The following is a 20632-nucleotide window of genomic DNA, read 5'->3' as shown; positions in this document are numbered from 1 at the left end:
AGGAATTCCTATAACATAAAAAAAAAGGACCCTTTAATGTCACTCCTAGAAATAAATTTATCTCTAGCAAATCACAAAACAATATCGTTTAAGTTTTTGGAGAAAAAAATTCAAGTCATTTTGTTGGAAAAATTTATACTATAAGAAAGAAATATAATTCTTAAAGTTTCCTAATGAGATTTGAGGAAGATATTATTAATTTACTTTTACTTAATTAATTAGATAGGAGCGACAAATATATGCAGTACTAGAAGACTCATTCCCCAGTAGCTAAAATTTAAAATAATAATAATAATTTATCCAATTTTATTTATTTCATCCGCTCTTTTATGATTAATGTCACTCGAATTCCATTTTTTCCTACCTTTTGTAAAGTAGTACCTAATCTCGTAATAATGAAAATATATTTGCAATCAAGTATCAACAAACACATGGCAACATGTACACAAGAAAGGCCCCATGTTTTTTTGTTGCTGTTCCCTAGAAGGCCAGAACTTGTCCTTAACCTATCATTAACCAAATCAATAGTGGTACTCAGCTGCATGCCTATAAATCCCTTCCCCCTCCCTACCCCTTCTTTTGATATCTGATGCAGTTTCTTTCTCTTTGGAATTTTTTCTGGTTTGATATGCCACTTCTATACTTTGGTAGCACTGTAATAGAAAGCCATTGGCCAAGAAGTAAGAGTGCAAGAAGCAGGTATCTCTTTCTCAGTCTGTGTCTGTTAGCCCAAGTCTATGTATCTTTCAGTTTCCTCTATTTTGGTTCTTTCTATATGTTTGATGAGTATATGTTTCGTCCAAAGATCATGCAGGACTTAAAGCTGAACGAGTATAAGATCCTAAGAAAGATATTAAGCATTGACAACTTCAAAGGAGAAAATCATAATTCATCAGGGTTTAATCAAGCATCCACTAACACAACAAGAAGCTTCAATCATCACACCAAAAAGTAGTATACATTCTCAAACAGTTGTTCTATATTACTTTAATCCTGTTCTGTCTTTGTCTAATATATTTACTACCTTGAAAGAAACACTGATTTGTATATTATTCTTCACTAGGATCTTTGTTGGTTCCTGGAATATTGGAGGCGTTGCACCACCCAAGAATTTAGACATGGAAGACTGGCTTGACACACAAAATAATTCTGCAGATATTTATGTTCTGGGGTAATTCTCTTCTATTACTTAGATTACATGTGAGAATTAACTGCATAGACACTAAGTTGTTGTATTCCTTTCACTTCATTCATTGACTAGTATTTGATGTAATAAACATCTGTTTTATACCAGGTTCCAAGAAATAGTACCTCTAAATGCAGCAAATGTATTAGGTCCACAAAACAGAAAAAATTCCATGAAATGGAATTCTCTTATTGAGCAAGCCCTTAACAATAGAATACCAATAAAGGTGGTTGAAGAAGATAAAATAGCAGAACGTCAGAAGATATATCCTTTGAAGGAACAAATTTGTGCAGCGAGTGAACATGGGCAAGATTTCCAATGCATAATAAGTAGGCAAATGGTGGGAATGTTCATTACTATTTGGGTTCAATGTGATCTCTATCAATCTATCCGGCACCTGAGTGTCTCATCTGTTGGCTGTGGAATCATGGGTTGCTTGGGAAACAAGGTTTGTGGTCACATATTAGAGAGTAATAGAAATGCATATTTTTATTTTTTTTAACTAAATAATAAAAGTTTATCTACTAAAAACATAAATGTTTGAGAATTCAGATGCTAGTTTTGAAACTTTAAACGATGCCTTAGATCTTCTGTTGATTTTAAAATACAGGGTTCAATATCAATTAGATTTTGCTTGCATGAAACAAGCTTCTGCTTTATATGTAGTCATCTAGCTTCTGGTGGGAAAGAAGTCGACCGAAGACAGAGAAACGTTAATGCAACAAATATTTTGTCCCGGACAAGCTTCCCTTCTGGTCCTGTGCTTGATATGCCTCAAAAAATTATTGACCATGAGTAAGTATATAGAGAAACTATCATATAAGTTGAAGGAATAAGCTACCAACTATAAGACATTTGTTTGATAACAATAGATATGTTATCATTATATATTGGTAATGTATCTATTTCCAATTCCCCAAACTTTGATTGGAGAGCATCTAATTAATTTTGGGTCTGTAATCCATTCCACTAGCGTCCAATCACTTGAAAAAAAAAAAAAACTATTAGACAAACTGCTCTGTTTGATTTCTATTTCATATAACAGTTTTCTTGTTTCAAGAATAAAAAAGGGTTATATTTATCCCATGTTACATAAGAGAAGTCAATTTCCTACACACACAAAATAGAGGTGGGTCCCACCTGTATTTTTTTTCTCTCCTCTTACCTGTGGATTCCACTTATAATTTTATTTCTACTACATGAGAGAAATTTTTTTCTACAACATAAGAAAACTATTTCCCATGAAAAAACTTGTTCGTTGATCAGTGTTTTGTAAAAGTAATTCTAAAAACATCTAATTTTTAGTTTTTAAAACCAAATTTACAAAACACTCTTATCATGTTTTGGTTTTGTGTTTCAGTTTTTTACTCCCAAAACAACAAAAACACAGAGAACAAGAGCTTCATTAATGGCATGATGGTAATAATCTGAAAATGAAAAAGTAGAAGTTAATATTGTGCCACCTCATATAGATCCTAATTTCAAGCTCCTGTAGCCGATATGTTCTTTTGCCTTTTGGTCTTTCATGTGATTGATAATTTTTTCAGTTTTTCTACTTTAAAACCACATTTTGAAAACAAATTGACCAAACAATTTCTTTTTGTTTTTTAACTTTTAAAACTGTTTTCAAAATTTATCAAATGGATTTTTTTTTTTCACTTTTATTCTACAAAATAATTTTTAAAAATTACTTTACAAAACAATTTTAAGAACAAAAAAACTCAAAACACAATCAAACAAGCCCTGAATCCCTCCATTTTGTTGGATTTAAAATAATGGTATCAAAGTGTCATCTGTAGTAACAAATCCTCAACTAAAGATGAGCTTTTTTGTGATTGAGACTTTTATACTATAATCACTTAAAATAAGTTGAATACATTCAATAGTACTTCATCTAAAATGGTTACCTGGTCCCATGCAGCCGAGTAGTCTGGCTAGGTGACTTGAACTACAGGATCTGTATGCCAGACTCTGCAACACAATCATTGATCAAGAGAAGAGAGTGGGAAACCTTGTTGAAACATGACCAGGTAAGGCTTAACATGTTACTTCTTGCATGGCAATATCTTTGATTAATTAGTTACCATAGTTCTGAGTTTAAGATTTAAAACTCGATCCAAATTACATAGCTCAAGTTGGAGCTCACGGAGGGCCATGTTTTCCAAGGTTGGTATGAAGGAGCTATAGACTTTCCACCTACATACAAATACTGCCCGAATTCTAAAGATTATCTAGGTTGTGATCAGCAGCACATGAACAAAAAGAGGCGCGCCCCAGCTTGGTAAGCATACATCATAGGATTTGGATTTTTCTCACTTCCCTCAAGAACATGATAGTGTCCTATATGAGAGAGAAGAGACACAAACTTCCTTTTGTTGGGACCTGTCATTACTTGTTCAAGAGTCAACCAGTTTTTCTCTCATTGTTAATGTTCTTTAAGGAAAAAGGAGATGATCAAAATCCTACTTCAAATGCTTTCATATGAACCATTAGCAAGAAGGCAATAGTCTAACCATAAGGTACTGCAGGTGTGATCGAATAATATGGTTTGGGAAGGGTATGAAGCAAACCCAGTACAACAGGAGTGAGTCAAAACTTTCTGATCATAGGCCTATACGAGCAATGTTCACAACTGACATCAAGGTGGCAAGAAATTGTAGATGATTAAAAAATGTTACAACAGGCATTTCCTCCAAGAGAGATTTGAATTCTCTTGGTAGCATTCTGGAATGAAGTTAGGATTTTAGAAAGGCATGCATATGGTGGCTGAATTCTTAGCGAGATGTGAGTAGTTTGTCAATCAATATAACCATTTATGATTTATTGTTTTTCTTCTGAAGGGGGAGGAAGCATTCTACTCAATGTAATCTGGTTATGCAAAGAAAAGACATTTGATATGCTTTTATTTTAACTCAAATGTAAGAAATTCTGCCATATGTGACGATTAAAAATCATTACAAATATATGAGATGTGTAAGCGCAAGTCTAAAATTTTCTAAACTGAAGGTTGCACTGGTCCATTTGGATTATGGTCACATTTCGAAAGTAGGCATCCAATATAGGAGTGCACCTTAGCTACTAGTGTGTAAATGTCTAGCACACTAAAAGGGTCCTTGATTATAAACCATCAATTGGCTTTTAAAAATTAAAACACTATAATTCCTGTTAGCATATGCCATATGCACAGTTTTAACTCACCAATGGAACCTCTCTTTATTTTCATTTTCTTGGGATGGGGGTGTTGATTTAAGAGATTCTTTGAATGTTCCATGTATTCCTTCATACTTATATTCATCAACAATAATTGGCCAAAGAAGAGTTAGAAGAAGATGTATTCCACCATACTTATGTTCATCGACAACAATTGGGCACCGAAGAGGAAGAAGAAGAAATTCGATGATGATTGATACACAGGAAAACACTGAAGAAGTCATTTAAAGATGAAAACCTCAAAACCTGACTGATTTAGACAGCAGCTCATGAGGGAAGAAGATGTTTTATGAAGTTCAAAATCTTTCTGAGTGTAGCTCTCAGTTGGTGCTTTATCTCAAATAGTTTTAGCTTCATCATTAAATGTTCTGTAAAGCATTTCATAATTCTTCTCTATCCCCATCTGCATTTAAGAGCCAAATAATACACACACACAATCAGGTCAGAGTAAAGTGCTAAACATTGCAATTGGGTTGGCCACCCATAACACCTCACTCTTTTTTATTAAAATAAGAAAAAAATAGAAACAATTACTATACTGTGAAAAATGGTATAAAGCCATAAGGAATATCAAAAGAACAAGCAATACACTGAAAACCCAACCGCCTGACCACATTAAACCTTTTCTAAGTCAAAACCCATGTAGGGAAAACCTCAAAGAGGAAAAAGAGTACCGGGGAAACAAACTACGTAAAACAAAAAGTTCTATAGAAGTATTCATTCTCTTTTGGTTTTCTTTGTTTTCTCAACACTCTCTAAAGATTTAGAATCCATTTCTAGGTTCGTAAAGCTATCCCTCAAGCTGTAGCATATAAATCACACGCACCAAGCTTGCTATAGAAATAACTTATTCAAGGACCTCTCAAGGATTTGATGAAGACATCTGCTAGTTGATCATTGGAATTGACAAAGTTAGACGTGATATCCCTTGATAGGATCCTTTCCCTGATGAATTGACATTCTACCTCAATGTGTTAATTCCTCCCATGTACAAAACTACAAATATATAATGTGCTTCTGGAGGAACTATTTCTCTGTGCTTGATCTATTCTTCCACCACTGAACACTCAAATCCATATGGTCCTTCAATGTTTAGCGACAATTTTGGGAAAGAAAATCAATTATTTTCTCTTTCCTCTCTCTGCCCCTCTATATCCTTTCTCCTTCAATGAATAAGCTATAAAAACCAACCATAAACAAAAGGAAAAAGACGACAGACTTTCCTCCTTATTATAGTACAAACAAATGAATAAAATAAAATAAAATCTCAGTCAACTAATTCTACTATCCTACCTTAAGTAGAATCAGGATAGCGCGCTTAACAGGAGAGGAAAGTTTATTGTCACATCCTGACTTCATACACACAGAGAGACCTAGAAATCAGATTAAAAATAGCTACCTGGAAACAGCAAAAAGATCCAAACCTGAAACACAAACATGAATATTACATTCCTATATTGACATGTTATGAAATATATACATCTATTGATATCTCAAAAGTTATGGGATTATTAACATCTCTTACTCCTAAATGCTTACGATTCCTGAGTAAATTGCAAAGGCAGGGAAAGAGGTGAGATGGTCCTTGTCAGCAGATGCTGCTTTGATGAGTTCTTCAATGGATTTCTTCTTGGCAAGTACCTGTAAAACGGGCCATGATTTTGTACAAAATCCTCAGACAGGTCATAAATGAAATGATGGGTCTTTTGCCTCGCCTCACTGCATTTCAACTTCATCCCTCAGATATGGGCATTGTGGCTGGAACTGCTCATGTGAGGAATTTGGAGACCATAGCCAGCCAGCAGTGACGGGTTGAATTCATGAGGGTAGAAGGAGGGCAGGTTTTATGAGGTTACATGGGATATTTATTAGGGAGAACAATTCACCCTGCTATGCAATGAAGATATCTGAATTTAACATATGTCCTGGTAGTAAGTAGAGCAAACATTAAATATTTGGAAAATAATGGAAAAGAAAGAGAAGATTGGATTATCAATAACAGCATGCAGTACAACGATGTCAAATTCTACTGGGCTTCTTGCATTATTAAATAGGTTATTTACATCCACTCTGATGGCAGAAACACTTATCTATGGGTAAGTCAGTAATACAGAGGAAATGAAGCATCATCAAAGTCATGTCAAGTTAAAAAGTTAAGCACAGGCAACAACAAAAAATAGAAAACACGCTTCAACAATAGCCAGGCCATTGGGGTCCATTTTCTCTGACCCACAGGGAAGAAGCATTTGCTAAACATTCAAACAAGTTCAACATTAGTGAGTAAAACTGACCTGGTTTCATCATCTCACAAGACCTCAAATGACCACTTCATGAAGAAGTTTCTCTGCTTATCATTGTTCTTCAGCAGAGCAAGAATTTTGATCATAGTGGTATATTTTTGGGCATCTGGACAACATCCTTGAATCAAAAGATGCTTGGAAAATCCCTTGCAGTATTTAGTATTCCAACTTCATACCAACCATCAGTAAGCATAGTTAACTGCGCACATAATAACAAATTCCACTGTCAACAATGTGCTGAAACAAGGCCCTTGCTGTCAAGATGCTGACTTTTGAAAAGTGCATCTAGGTAAGTGATGACATTAGGGGGTAGACCAAGGTCATGCATCACATTAACAAGCTGCCATGCATATGAGATTCTCCCAGATTTGCACAAGCCATCAACAAGAGAAATGTAAGTTACAATATCAGGAACCAAATTTTTTAGAAGCATTTCTTTGAAGAGGTTCATGGCTTCGTCTATTCTTTTACTCTTGCAACATCCATTAATCAAGATGGTATAAGTCCAAACATCAGGAGCCAAACCCCTTTCAATCATTTGGTTAAATAATGAAATTGCCTGGTCAAGATGTCGGCTTTTGCATAAAGCATCTAACAAGATACTGTAAGTGATATAATCAGGAGGTGGACCGTTATCATGCATCTCGGTAAGAAGCTTCCGTGCACACAAGATCCTCCCAGATTTGCACATGCCTTCAATAAGAGAAGTGTAAGTTACAGTATGAGGAACCAAATTCTTTAGATGCATTTCTTTCAAGAGATTCATGGCCTCACCCATCCTTTGATTCTTGCAACACCCATTAATCAAGATAGTATAACTCCAAACATCAGATGCCAAACCCCTTTCGATCAGTTGGTTAAATAACGCAATTGCCTTGTCAAGACGTTCCGTTTTGCATAAAGAATCTAACAAGATACTATAAGTGATAATATCAGGGGTCAGACCATTATCATGCATTGCATTAACAAGTTTCCAAGCATATGATAGTCTCCCATATTTGCAAAAGCAATCAATTAGAGAATTGTAAGTAACAACATTTGGAACCAATTTCTTCTGACACATTTCATCAAAGAGGTTCATGGCGTCATCTAATCTATTAAGCTTGCAATATCCATTAATCAAGACATTATAAGTCCAAACATCAGGTGCAAAACCCCACTGAAGAACTGCATCAAATAGCTTTCTTGCCTCGTCCACTTCATTATTCAAACAATATCCACCCATCAAAGCGGTGTAAGTAACAATGTTAGGTTCATGACCTCTCTGAATCATTTTATCAAACATATCTCGAGCTTCTAGGAGCATCCCTTTTTTCAACAACGCATCAATCAAAATAGTGAAGACATAAACATTTGGGCAGACATCCTTCTGGACCATTTCATCTAGCAACCAAACAGCTTCTTCCAGCTTACCCACAACACACAATCCTCGAATTAGAGACCCATAAGTGACAACATTAGGAGAAACCTTGTTAACAATCATTTCAGAATACAAATCACACGCCTCATCCACAAGTCCATCTCTGCATAAACCATCAATAACCATGCTATACATTACTACATTAGGCTTAACAACCTGACCCTCTATCACTCTCAGCATTTGAACCGCAACTCTTGTTTGCCCCATTTCACACAATCCATTGATCAAGGTCCCATAAGTAACCTCATTCAACCGAGACCCTTTAGCAACAAGTTCATCATGAAAGTCCAATGCTTTCATAACCTCACCACTGATACACAACCCTTTAATGAGTGTATTCAAAATTACAATATCCAATTGATAACCCCACTTGAGAATCTTCCCCAACACAGAGAAAGCAAAAGCAACACGACCCACATGACAATAGCAGTTAATCAAGATGGTGAGAGTGAAAACACAAGGGGTGATTCCCTTCAACTCCATTTCAGTGCAAAGTGAGATAACAGTTTTGTATTGCTTCATCTTCACAAACCCACCTAAAACCTTGTTGAACTCAACTACACATGGGGGAGGACGCATGTGGAGCATGCGGTTGAATGAAGCCACGGAAGCATCATCATGTTCAACGTTGCAAAACCCAGAAAGTTGACGAACGGAATGAGAGTGATTATAATTACAGTTTTGGAAATTGAGAAACTGAGAATAAGGAGGCAAATAAAGAAGAAGAGTAAAGAAGCTACAAAATCTGGGGATGCCATAATACCGATACCTTGTGCTTGTGTTTGTACTGTGACACAAAATCTTCTTCATGTTTCTATGATATGCTCCTCCGAACCGCAACATATGTCTCCGTCTTTCATGCTTGGATGCTCTGTTTTTTATCCTGTGTCTCTTTCAAACCTGGGAGGGTAAACTGAGATAGTGAGACCACCGCAAAAAACAACATCGTTTACAAGCGAAATATTTAAATTATTGTAAGAGATAATATAAGGGAGTATGGGACTAATGTTTTTAATATTATAAGAAATAATTTTATCTTATGCACATATATAAAAGTGTGTGGGGCTTATATAGAATAGAACTATGTGAAGAGAAGTAAGGGTGTTCGCAGTCTGGATTGGATTGGATCGGTTTTGAAGCAAAAAACCATCTGATCCAATCCCTTCGGTTTGATCATTTAATCATCCGATCGGTTTGGATTTTTTTTCAAATCCGATCCAATTTTTTTCGGTTTGGATTGGATCGGTTTTCGGTTTTTTGAAGGCCAATTACACAAGACATACTGAAGGCCCTTAGAACTTAGTGAAGGGTATTATAATCATTCAATGCAACTTAATTCATTGGAAATATTCAATTTTTGCTCTATTTTCAATTAACATACTGTATTATTGGTCTCTGTCTGAAAGTTATAGCTAAGTACATTAAGAGATCCAAAAGAAGGAAGAGCTGAGAAGCAACAATGAAGGATTCTGGAGTTGAGTTTCCTGGTTTCCAGATTTACAATCACAGGGATGAGTTTGTATTTAGAAGTTCTATGAGTCGGCTACAAAAGCAAGCTCCTTGTCCACTAAAGATAAAGCCTACTATGATATCATATGCTTGTAGTGGAGCACAGAACTCAATGGGGGCTGGTTCAACTTCATCTTCATTAAATTCCTTCTTCACCAGTAAAGATCCAATACCTCTACTTTCTCCTCTAGTGGTGCTTGAATCCACCTCCATCAGAGAAGAAAATACTGCAAAATCCCATTGATGTTACATTTGTTTGTTCTATGGTTTTCTGATTTGGGCTCTTTGATCTTATAAATTTCTGTACCATAAGTCCTAATGTAAATTGACTAAATTGTTTTTGGGTCTTTTAATAAAAATATGCAGTACAATTTCAGTCTTATATCTATTATTATTTATTTTTGCAATTTAATTCGTTGTTCAGATCCATTAACCAGGCTTAAAACATAACTATATATATGTTGTTTTCTCTTCTATTTAAGAGGTCCATACTACTATTTAACATAACTATTTAAATTTTAAAAGATTGAGCATCTCCATGGGTGCAGAAAGCTATAGGCAAATTAAACAGGAACTCAAGTGCAATACTTTAGAGAAAACCTTGAAAGGAATACATATAAACAAAAAACAATACACAACATACAAGCCAACGTGAAGACATTGCCATACTCACGCTTCAGCTTCAGCATCACATAAAAGAAACAATTTATCTTTTGGCTATCAACTCATTATCCATCTTATCATTCCCCAATCATCGGAAACTTTTTGCTGCCAAACAAGTAACTTACAGAACTAATTGAACACTAACAGAATTTATTTGCTGCCATACATTTTTTCAACATACAAGCCAACACGGTGGTTGCAGCGAATCCCATTGGGAAGGTGACGACTGACGAGAATGAGAAGAGTGAGAGAGATGCCAAGTTGCCAAGGTCACGACTGTGAGTGAGGTGAGGGGTGAGCCGTTAGCGACTGTGAGAAGACTGAAGAGTGAGAGACCAAGACGCCAAGATGCCAGAGCGTAAGTTTGGAATTTGGATTAGGTTTAGAATTTTTGCGTTTCATTTCAAAGCTTATGGGTGGGTTTATAATTTTTGGCTATTATTTGGATTTTTTCTGTAGCCTTTTTTTTATAATTAATTATTAAATTAACTTTATTTATAAATTATTTTAAAAATTTAATCTATTCATAAAACATAATATTAATCTGGCTTTGTTTGATCATTGACCATGAAGCCTACTCGGGTACACCTCTACTTATCCGGGTATATTTTGAAATTTTTTACTCGAGTACATTCCTCCTTACCCGGATATATTTCTTGAATGTGAAAAATGTTTGAATTATTTACCCGAGTAGGAAGGGATGTAATCGGGTAAATAATGATTTGTCTTTGATGAGTGATTGATAGAACTCAAATGAAATGAAAGAAAAAGCAGAAACAATATCACAAACACTTCCCAAACGTCATCTCTGCTTTAGATTAAGAATTTCATCCTTTCCTTTATATGTAAGTCAAAAATTTCTAACCACACGTTCAAGTCTGTGTAATGTTGGAGTAAAAATCAACCTGTGCACTATATGCTGCTTAATGATTTCAGTGGCTGAAAGTGTTTGTAAGTATTTGTATTCATATAATGGTTTCATTATATAGCATTTAAATTTCGAGAATACAGATATTACTTTGTATTCTATCTATGTGGTGCAGAACTATACATGTTGGTTTCTCACTTTGAAGCAGGACTTGTTGGACTCGCTGTGTTTCGAGATTGTCCAAGAAGCTATTCAAACAATTATATGTATATCAGTAGAATTGAGCATGTAAATGTAAACGAGTCAATTGTTAGATTAAATTAACGATTACAGGTTGAGTTCAAAAGATTACCAGAAGAAAAATCGATGAGGGAAACAGTTCTTGAAGTGGGCGCAGAGCGAATGTTTTTTTACTTACCTTTTGAGACGGAAAGTGAATGCAACAAAGTATCTCTATTGTCCTTCACCACTCAACATGTTATGATTATTTACCCGGGTACACCCCTATTTACCCGGGTATATAATTCAAACATTTTTCAGATTTAAGAAATATACTCGGGTAGGTAAAAAATTTCAAAATATACCTGGGTAGATAGAGGTGTACCCGGGTAGGCTTCATGGTCAACGGTCAAATTGGGGCAGATTGGTGTTATGTTTTCTGAAGAGGTTAAGTTTTTCAAATAGTTTATAAATAGGGTCAATTTGGTAATTAATTATTAAAAAAAGGCTATAGTGGTCAAAAAACCTATTATTTGGGATAGCCCCAATTTGGTAGAAAATTAGTTTGGATCTGGTTTTTAACATGTAAACCGAAAACCGATCCAATCCAATCAATATTTGAGGGTTTTTTTTTAGTTTTCGATTTTTCGATTTTCGATTATTGATTTTTCGGTTCGGTTCTTGCGGTTTGCATCGGTTTGGATCGGTTGATGAACACCCCTAAAGAGAAGAGAGAAAAATAAAATAAAATAAAATATCATTCTCACACACTTTTATATGTATAAAAGATAAAATTTATATGCTATAGAAACATTAATATATATATATATATATATATATATATATATATATATATATATATATATATTCTTTTTTTATATACAAATATATATAAATTCTTATGAAGCAGCCAATTACAACTTTTCTGGCTCTAAAATAAGTTAATCTAAATACATAAGTTATTAAATACGTAAGACATTTAAGGTAAGTAGTAAGTACCTAGATTCAAATCTTGCAATACGTTTTCTCTTCTTTTTTTTCGAATCCTCTTGAGGAATAAATTTTTAATACATCAGATGCATAGAAAATTCAGTGTATTTATTTAATTATTTTGTGATTGTGGATAAAAAATATCACATCATTTGCTTTTTTAAATGATGTCATATTTTATTATCCACATATCACAAAATAAATAAACAGATATACTAAAAATTTATTTCCTACCCAATGGGTGTAGCTCAGTTAGTTCCTTGGCGCTGAGTTAGTGGGGTTGGACATGTGTTCGATTCCCGCTGAATGCATTCTTGGGGAGGGGGCTGAACCTTTAGCCATCACTGACCCCCGCACTTCGGATTAGTCTCATAGCCGGCTCAAAGAGTCGAAGCTTGTGGGGATATCGGAGGGAGCCAACTTGCCTCAAAGAGGTAATTAGGGTTGGGTAACTCAAAAAAAAAAAAAATTTATTTCCTCTTGAGCTTATCTTAAGACCCACATCAGTGGTAAGTCCTTTCTTAAAACCTAAATAAATAATGAGATTAATGTTTTTATCGTAAGAAAACATGAAGTTATCTTATCTCCTGCTATCAAAATAATATCATTTTGTGTTAAAGATTAAAAATAAAAAGAATCTTAGTAAAATTTATAGTACAAAGAGGAACGTAAAATTCTCAAAATACTATTTTTTTTTAATTCTAAACTCTAAAATAATGTTATTGTAAAGTTTCAGAAGTTAACTTTATCTCGTGTAACAAGAGAAATACTTTTCACATAAATAAATCTTATTTCTTATTTTTTTGTGTACTTTTTAAATTTTTAATTTTTAATTTTGTTAAATGTATACTTTTTATTTTCGCTACAAGGCTCTTGAGCAAACAGAATTATAAAATCTTAAATTAAAAGTAAAGCATTCAATACATTTAAAAATAAAAAACTTTGCTTTTTCTCTGTTTGAAGTATTTTTTGTAAAGCTAAAAGTTATTTTTAGGTTAAAGTTGAAAAAAAACTTTAAAAAAAATGTAAATGTTATTTAATAATTATATAAAGTTATTATCAGAATTTTAAAATGGGAGAAATGAGATTATTTATTATTAGAATAAATTATTAGTTTAAAGAATAAAATTTGTAAATACAAGTTTAGAATGAGACTAAAACTGAAAAATAAATATAAAAAATCTAAAAAGGTAGTTTCTATTTTAAAATAATTAGCCTTGGGGACTTTTAGTTTTTTCTTTTTTATTTGTTATAAATTTTTTTTTATATATTTGGTCAAGCATTTCCCTATAAAAAGAAATGAAGCTAAGAAAAAAAAAAAAAACTGTGCAAACGGGTACTTATTATTCATTTATTCCCTAAGCAAAAACCTTTCATTTTAAATATGAAAATTGAATTTATTTATAAACTGCTCAAAATTGAGACAAAATAAACTTAGGAAGAGTCTTGAATTAGATTGTTGAACCAAAAGTCAAAGCATATTGTGCTAAGATCGCCAAATTTGCTCTTAGGACAAAATCACAAACGAACTTACGGAGCCATTGTAACAGTAACATGAAACTTTTCGTAATGCATTCATAGATATTATTAGGGCATGTTTGGTGCATAATATAGGATAAGGCCTGATAGTATAAGACCTGATAGTATAAGACCTGATGATTAAATTTTAATACTATTCAAGAAAACAATGGAGATGCCCAACTTCCAAGCCAATAATAGTTCCTCACGAGCTGCCAGAGACAAAAGACACAAACTTCCTTTGTTCACCTGCCATTATCCTCAAATGGTAGCCTGGTGATACACAAAGACATTTGGCACGATAGTATTTTAACACAAATGTGAGAAACTAATTTCAATATCCCTAATCCTTATGCTTGATGTTTCACACATGACGATTATAATGCATCATTGTACATATACGAGATATATAAGCATGTGAGTATTATATTGCGGGAAATCATTTCTGCTTCAAAAGCAGAAAAAATTGTACCGAAAATGTAATAAGCACAAAGGAGAAGACAAGTGTTATTTTGGTAATCGTGATCAATTAATTCTGTTATGCTACACTCTCCCTCTATGTAATCTGACATATAAAAATGAAAATACTTAAAAAGGGCCGAAAATAAAATAACATAATACCAATGTACTACTTTTCATATAACATGGCACACAATCATGAACACCAATGTACCCGTTCGCCGAAACGGTCACCGGTCGCACCCATTCACCGTTGTCAGTCACGGCGGTTCGCCGCCGGTGGCGGTTCATCGTGACCGGTCAGTATCTATAAATAGACACTGACCCCCCAGAAATTCTATCCAGTTTTCTGCACTGAAACTCTGTCGAAATTTTTCTCCCTTCCGGTTTGCATATTTCTGTTCATCATCTAGTGTGATCCCTCTGGCATATTGTTGTGTTCGCTTCGGCTGTTGACTGACAGTGCCGCCAATCTTCAAACGAAATCCGTTCTATCTTGGGAGACAAGTGTCCATCAACCTTTGGCATCTGTGAGGGGGCAAATTTCTTAAGGAGACACGTTATGTGGGCTCGGATTTAATTCCTAATTCTGCATTCATTCTTCATCTGTCTGTTCCATACTATTGACAGCAAACTACAAGTAAGTCTGTTCTAATTTTTTCATTATTGCACAATGATATTTCTGATCTTTAATCTCTTCTGGTTCTATACATGGGTTCAAACCTCTTAGTGATATAATATCACACCCTGTCTACAATAATATTATGTTACTGAGAGTTTCATTTGAACTAATGGAGGAAGGTATGGGTAGGATGTTCAAAATTTCCAAAAGAACTAAACTAATCCATAACCAAGCTGCTTCACATTTTAAAAATCGTTTTCATATGAAACTGTATTTTATTTTTATAAACTGGTTATTTACCAAACCATAAAAATAATTGGTTATCCATAACCAAACTCCTTTATAATTAAAGAACAAATAAGTAAATCCATTGTGAGTTGTTCTTTTAACGGCGCTCTCTTAGAGACGTCAAACCAATTGATTAATTTCGTTGCCCTTTTCGTTATGATTTTTTAACTTCATCTTTGTCATTTCAAAGCCTTCATCTTGTCAAGTTATAAGTTTGCCAGGAGGCCTGTATATGGTTATTTATTTTTTTTGGGAAAAAAAATTATATTACATAAAAAGTGCTTTTATTAGAATGTGACCTTTTGATTTATGTATAATTTTTTTTAAATAAATGTTTTTCTTACCTTTTTTTTGCTAGTTTATTGTTTGAAAGTTTGAGTCAAAGACATTTGGCACGATAGTATTTTAACACAAATGTGGGAAACTAATTTCAATATCCCTAATCCTCATGCTTGATGTTTCACACATGACGATTATAAGGCATTGTACATATACGAGATATATAAGCATGCGAGTATTATATTGCGGGAAATCATTTATGCTTCGAAAGCAGAAAAAATTGTCAACCACATGGAGATAAAAAGAGTGAATCTCATTTCTATTTTTTTTCTCTCTCATTCCTCTATACTTTCTCTCTGTCAATTTGTGTCTGCGCACGGCAGAGACAATTTTTTTTGCTTTAAAGCAGAAATAATTTCCCTATTATATTGTCCCATTTCAAAAGCGGGCATCATGCAGGTATGGAAAGGTCGGGCACACTAAATGGCTCCTAGATTGTAAACAAAAGCAACGGATTACATACAAGAGGAAAACTACAGAACCAAAGAAATCAGGGATTAAGCGCTGAAAATTGTACCGTAATGTAATAAGCACAAAGGAGAAGACAAGTGTTATTTTGGTAATCGTGATCAATTAATTCTGTTATGCTACACTCTCCCTCTATGTAATCTGACATATAAAAATGAAAATACTTAAAAAGGGCCGAAAATAAAATAACATAATACCAATGTACTACTTTTCATATAACATGGCACACAATCATGAACACCATTTGGCTTTTGATACCAGAAATCTCTTTGTTTGGCTGAGTTACCCAACGGAACGTGGCGTTTGATTTCAGACATACTTTGAAATTGAATGATAAATATCTGTATTTCATCATCCTTAGTTCCTTACGTTCATAATTAACATTTGGATACCGAAGAGTAAGACCCACTTCATCTTTAGCAACTGGCATTCACAACATGAGAAAGAAAACCCTTTTACATTAACAGAGGAAACAAACAAACAAAAAGAACACAATATATGAGGAAAAATGTGCGAGGAACAGGGGAACTCAATTAGTACAATAAAGAAGCCTATAAATATGAGACCAACAGGTTGAGCAGTCTTTCCCCAACTCATCCACTATCCTGCAAACAAAAATATGGATGCATGGGGAAAAATTATGAATTAGAAATATGGAGGTGAAATTTTTTTGTAAGGTAAATTATCAATATACATTATCTCTTCAACTCCCTCTGGAGCCAATTGTAGGATCACTGAGTCACCGTATAAATGTCAACAGCAGAATGAAGTGAAGGATAGAAAATCTAGCTAATTTCAGTACGAAGTTCTTCATCTTCTGGAACACATAACACAGGAGCAAAAATCTCATAGCTACTTCATATTATCGTAGCTATACCTCAAAAATTTACAAATTTCAATCATACTTGAATCAACACCATGCATGGGCAGACTTTTGCAAGGATATCAAGGCTTCATACCACTCTTTCGTGATATTGTTGGCCCTTTAAAATGCAAGCAATAACTGTAATTGCAACTGGTAATCCTTTGCATTCTTGGTAATTTTATGTCACTAATCCAGCAAATTTTTAGATGCACTGTAGCCCATACCAGCATGCTTTCAGGGTACATATGTCAGATTGCAAGTGGCTTTGAATTTTGATTCTGCCCATCATCTGCTTATGTTTCACACACACACACACACACACACACACAGAGAGAGAGAGAGAGAGAGAGAGAGAGAGAGATATTAAATATCTGACAAGAACTTTAAATTTAATGGTCAAACTAGTGAGAAATTTCACGTGTTACCCAGGTAAATCTATCCGTAAGCCACTTAATGGAATGTAAGAGGATAATTCAACTGGTGCACTAATCTAAGGAGGACACCGGACCCTGTTTGTAAAGCATACTGACATAGGCCATAGTGCATCTAAGAGTTTGCTAGATAAGGGACATAAAATTGCCAAAGAATGCAAATGATTACCAATTGTAATTACAGCTATTGCTTGCAGTTTAAAGGGACAATAATGTCAGGAAGAGTGGAATGCAGCCTTGATATCATTGCAAAAGTCTATGCCCATGCACCATGTTAATCAAAATATGATTAAAATTTATAAATGTTTTGAGGTATTACTATGATAATACAAAGAATGAAGAAGCCAAGAGATTATTGCTCCCATGTTCTGTGTTCCCAGAAGATGAAGAACTTCGTACTGGAAATTTTAACTAGATTTGACATAGGAGCGAGCAGGTCCTAGAATAGAGCACAAGGTTCACAGATCATATGCAATCAGAAGCTTTTGTTTTCCGTCACCTACAAACAGTTGTAATGCAACAATCAGAGAAGTTCTACTGACATAGGCAGCTCCCCCTATACCACCCTCCCAAAAAAAGAAGAAAAAGAAACTGCTCTCATTTAGGCTTAGCAACCATCTTCATGTTGGCACAGGTATTGCAAGACATTGATGAAATATATGCTAAAAAAAAGCAGAGTTCTTCTGTGATGAATGTTTACAATGTAAAATATGAAGGAAAATGTTCAAAAAAAACGTATGATGATAAAAACCTTAAAACCTGACTGATCTAGACAACATGCTCATAAGGGAAGGTGTTTAATGAAGTTCAGTAACAGAGTATTTCAGAAAATCAATCTAACAGTGCATTCAGTTAGTGCTTTACCTCCAAAATAGTTTTAGCTTCATCATTAAATGTTTTGCAAAGAATTTCATAACTCTTCTCAATCCCCATCTGCATTTAAGAACAAAAAAAATGGAATAATAGCATTATTTTTTTTTCCAAATGATAACAGAAAAAGAAAAAAGAAAGCAGAAACTTTATACCATTGGATTAACTTTCGAAGGTGACGTAGTTGATATGATATATCTGTATCAGAAATATTTCATCATTCAACAAAACAAAAAACAAACATAAAAAGGGAGGAAAATGTAGGTAGTATATAAGAGCAAAATCTAGAAAGCAGTTGGGAATTGGGATGTTATTTAGCTTGATAAAATGGGATAAAACCAAATAATGTCATTCATAGGAAAGTTCAAGAAACTAGAAAACAGTAGCCGTTGCATGATCCAATGATCATATTGTTCTTACTTTTTATTTAATCACCATCACCGTTGATAACAAATAAGATTATCATCATTCATCACTAATTTAGAAATTAGAATCACACAAACAATTGACATGTCCAGCAAACATAATCTTATAAAGCAGTCTACTATATATAGAACATAGTTATATGTTGATTTTTCAATTCAATGCTTGGAATTAATGACTCACCCTCTCCTCGACAATATATATGCGGTTCAGGCTTTCAGTTCACTTTTCTCAATATATGTTCATGCATTATCAGTTACCTTAACATGTATGTTTTCAAAAAGGAAAATAACTCAACGATGGAAACATAAGTGAAATGTTACCTCAGCTTACTTATATAGAAATTCATAGCTAATAAGTTTGCCTTTTGAACAGTTAGCATGACAGCACCCATGCAGTTCTACGAGAGAGATATTTAAACAAAAAAGAAAGAAAGAAAGATCAGAGACCATATTCGATGCTCATAGAACTCATAAGCTTGACAAGAAAAATGTCCAGATGTCCTAATTAGGGGCATAAGAACTTTCAAACTGCAATTTACTAAAACTATAAATTAAAACTATAAATTAAAACAATAAACAAGCCTATTTTATTCAAAGATTATAATGTTCAACAGTTCATCATCAACGTCAAGTAAGATGTGTAAAACAATTGAGCACCTTTTGGGCCATAAGCTCAATTAGTTGCATTAGAAACTTCCCGAGTCCTTTCCCTTGGACACGAGGCTCAACCTGTAACTCATACACATAAAGCACCGGTATCTCCTCCTCCAAAATAAAGCGGTAATGTACAAATCCAACCAAGGGGAAACTATCATCTACGCAACTAGTCGAAGTCTCTTCTTCCGTCGTCAACATCTTTGGCATATCATCAGCATTTGAATTGGAAACAACAACCTCATGCACGAATATATAACGTGCTTCCGGAGCAACCATTTCTCTGCGCTTCACCTTTTCTTCCTCTCGCCACTCTGATCCATACGGTCCTTCCATGTTTAGCTGCAGAGTTTTGGGATACACAAGTCAAAACATTTTTCCTTTCCCTATATATCTCGTCTCGCAGTTCAATGAAAAAGCTAACAAAAATCAACCATGAACCAAATGAAAAAAGAAACAACAGATCTTCCTCCTTATTATAGTATAAACATATGTTAACATGTATATCTCAGTCAACCAATTCAAGTATTCTTTCTACCTTAAGGAGACTCCGAATATAATGCTTAACTGAAGAGGAAAGTTTATTGCCATGTCCTGACTTCAAATACACAGAGAGACCTAAAAATATTCAAAACACAAACATCAATATTATCACATTTCTATATTAACTTAAGAAGTTGAGAGTAAAATGCGTATAAGAATCCAAGCACACTTAGATTTGTTAGAAGATTGGTTAAGATAGTTTGTTGAGCAAGCAGTTAGTAACCAATTCAGTTAGGAAGTTAAGCCGCTCATCATTCGAACTTGTAACTAACTGGTGAATCAGCAAACAAACGTAACCGATCTAACTGAGCTCAATAAATTCAAGACTGTTTACCATTTCTGTTGAAGTGGCTGAAGGCGGGGAAAGAAGCGAGGTGGTCCTTCTCGGCACGTGCTGATTTGATGAGTTCTTCAACGGCTTTCTTCCTTGATAGTACCTGCAAAAATGGAACCAAGTAAATAACTAACCCTTATAGTAAACACGAAATGGGTAAGAGCTGAAACTACGGGGGTTTTCACCTTACCTCACTGCGTTTCAACCTCTTCTCTCTGATAAGGACATTGTTGAGGCTGGTACTGCTTCGACGGCGTCGTTTGAGGGTCTCGGGGTCCATTGCCGCTGAGCATTGAAGAGTGGAACAACGGGGGCGGATTCTACGAGGTGAACCAATTTTTACTGTAATCACAATCTAGGGGAGAAAACTATGCATAATAGGTGTATGTATAAATAAATTAGAGATGAGATGTGGTTACTATAATTAGTGTTATATTTAATATTTTTACAT

At 34.4% G+C, this 20632-nt stretch overlaps 4 protein-coding genes across 22 annotated transcripts; 2 read left to right on the top strand and 2 right to left on the bottom strand.

The window, feature by feature from the left end:
• The first annotated feature begins 598 nt into the window (after positions 1 to 598).
• LOC133305554 (type IV inositol polyphosphate 5-phosphatase 9-like) lies at positions 599 to 4077 on the top strand. The gene is made up of 8 exons (XM_061505812.1): positions 599 to 699; positions 806 to 951; positions 1064 to 1171; positions 1295 to 1634; positions 1797 to 1981; positions 3108 to 3216; positions 3316 to 3467; positions 3715 to 4077. The coding sequence occupies exons 2-8, from the start codon at positions 809 to 811 to the stop codon at positions 3848 to 3850; spliced, it is 1173 nt and encodes a 390-aa protein (XP_061361796.1). The 5' UTR covers positions 599 to 699; positions 806 to 808; the 3' UTR covers positions 3851 to 4077.
• Positions 1831 to 10682, bottom strand: LOC133305457 (pentatricopeptide repeat-containing protein At3g22470, mitochondrial-like). Of its 17 annotated transcripts, XM_061505801.1 has the most exons (8): positions 10269 to 10682; positions 8886 to 9016; positions 6688 to 8673; positions 5922 to 6321; positions 5690 to 5820; positions 4643 to 4799; positions 3094 to 3157; positions 1831 to 1959 (listed from the first exon to the last, which is right to left on the bottom strand). In XM_061505801.1, exon 3 carries the CDS (start codon positions 8636 to 8638, stop codon positions 6923 to 6925), a length of 1716 nt encoding a protein of 571 aa, XP_061361785.1. In that variant the 5' UTR covers positions 8639 to 8673; positions 8886 to 9016; positions 10269 to 10682; the 3' UTR covers positions 1831 to 1959; positions 3094 to 3157; positions 4643 to 4799; positions 5690 to 5820; positions 5922 to 6321; positions 6688 to 6922. The 17 variants fall into 17 exon arrangements, with proteins under 17 accessions (XP_061361785.1, XP_061361753.1, XP_061361677.1 ...); XM_061505769.1 differs by having other exon boundaries at positions 5913 to 6321; positions 6688 to 9016; XM_061505693.1 differs by having other exon boundaries at positions 4635 to 4799; positions 6688 to 9016.
• LOC133305571 (uncharacterized) lies at positions 9576 to 9869 on the top strand. The gene has a single exon (XM_061505832.1). It carries the CDS (start codon positions 9576 to 9578, stop codon positions 9867 to 9869), a length of 294 nt encoding a protein of 97 aa, XP_061361816.1.
• A 5556-nt stretch (positions 10683 to 16238) lies between the features above and the next one.
• LOC133305653 (uncharacterized) lies at positions 16239 to 20524 on the bottom strand. Of its 3 annotated transcripts, none has more exons than XR_009750793.1 (9): positions 20372 to 20524; positions 20182 to 20284; positions 19843 to 19922; positions 19308 to 19646; positions 18972 to 19048; positions 18381 to 18423; positions 18220 to 18288; positions 16754 to 17854; positions 16239 to 16664 (listed from the first exon to the last, which is right to left on the bottom strand). XR_009750793.1 is itself a non-coding variant. In XM_061505902.1 (8 exons), exons 1-8 carry the CDS (start codon positions 20459 to 20461, stop codon positions 17831 to 17833), a joined length of 825 nt encoding a protein of 274 aa, XP_061361886.1. In that variant the 5' UTR covers positions 20462 to 20524; the 3' UTR covers positions 16239 to 17830. The 3 variants fall into 3 exon arrangements, 1 of the variants encoding a protein (XP_061361886.1); XR_009750798.1 differs by having other exon boundaries at positions 18982 to 19048; XM_061505902.1 differs by having other exon boundaries at positions 16239 to 17854.
• Positions 20525 to 20632: the final 108 nt, after the last annotated feature.

Source organism: Gastrolobium bilobum, unplaced genomic scaffold, assembly GCF_033153095.1.
Source record: "Gastrolobium bilobum isolate Gb01-03AN ecotype WA unplaced genomic scaffold, APGP_CSIRO_Gbil_v1 utg7157, whole genome shotgun sequence".
Classification (NCBI taxonomy): Eukaryota; Viridiplantae; Streptophyta; class Magnoliopsida; order Fabales; family Fabaceae; genus Gastrolobium; species Gastrolobium bilobum.
Note: the sequence above shows the minus strand (reverse complement) of the source record. Positions and strands in the feature narration are given on the sequence as shown.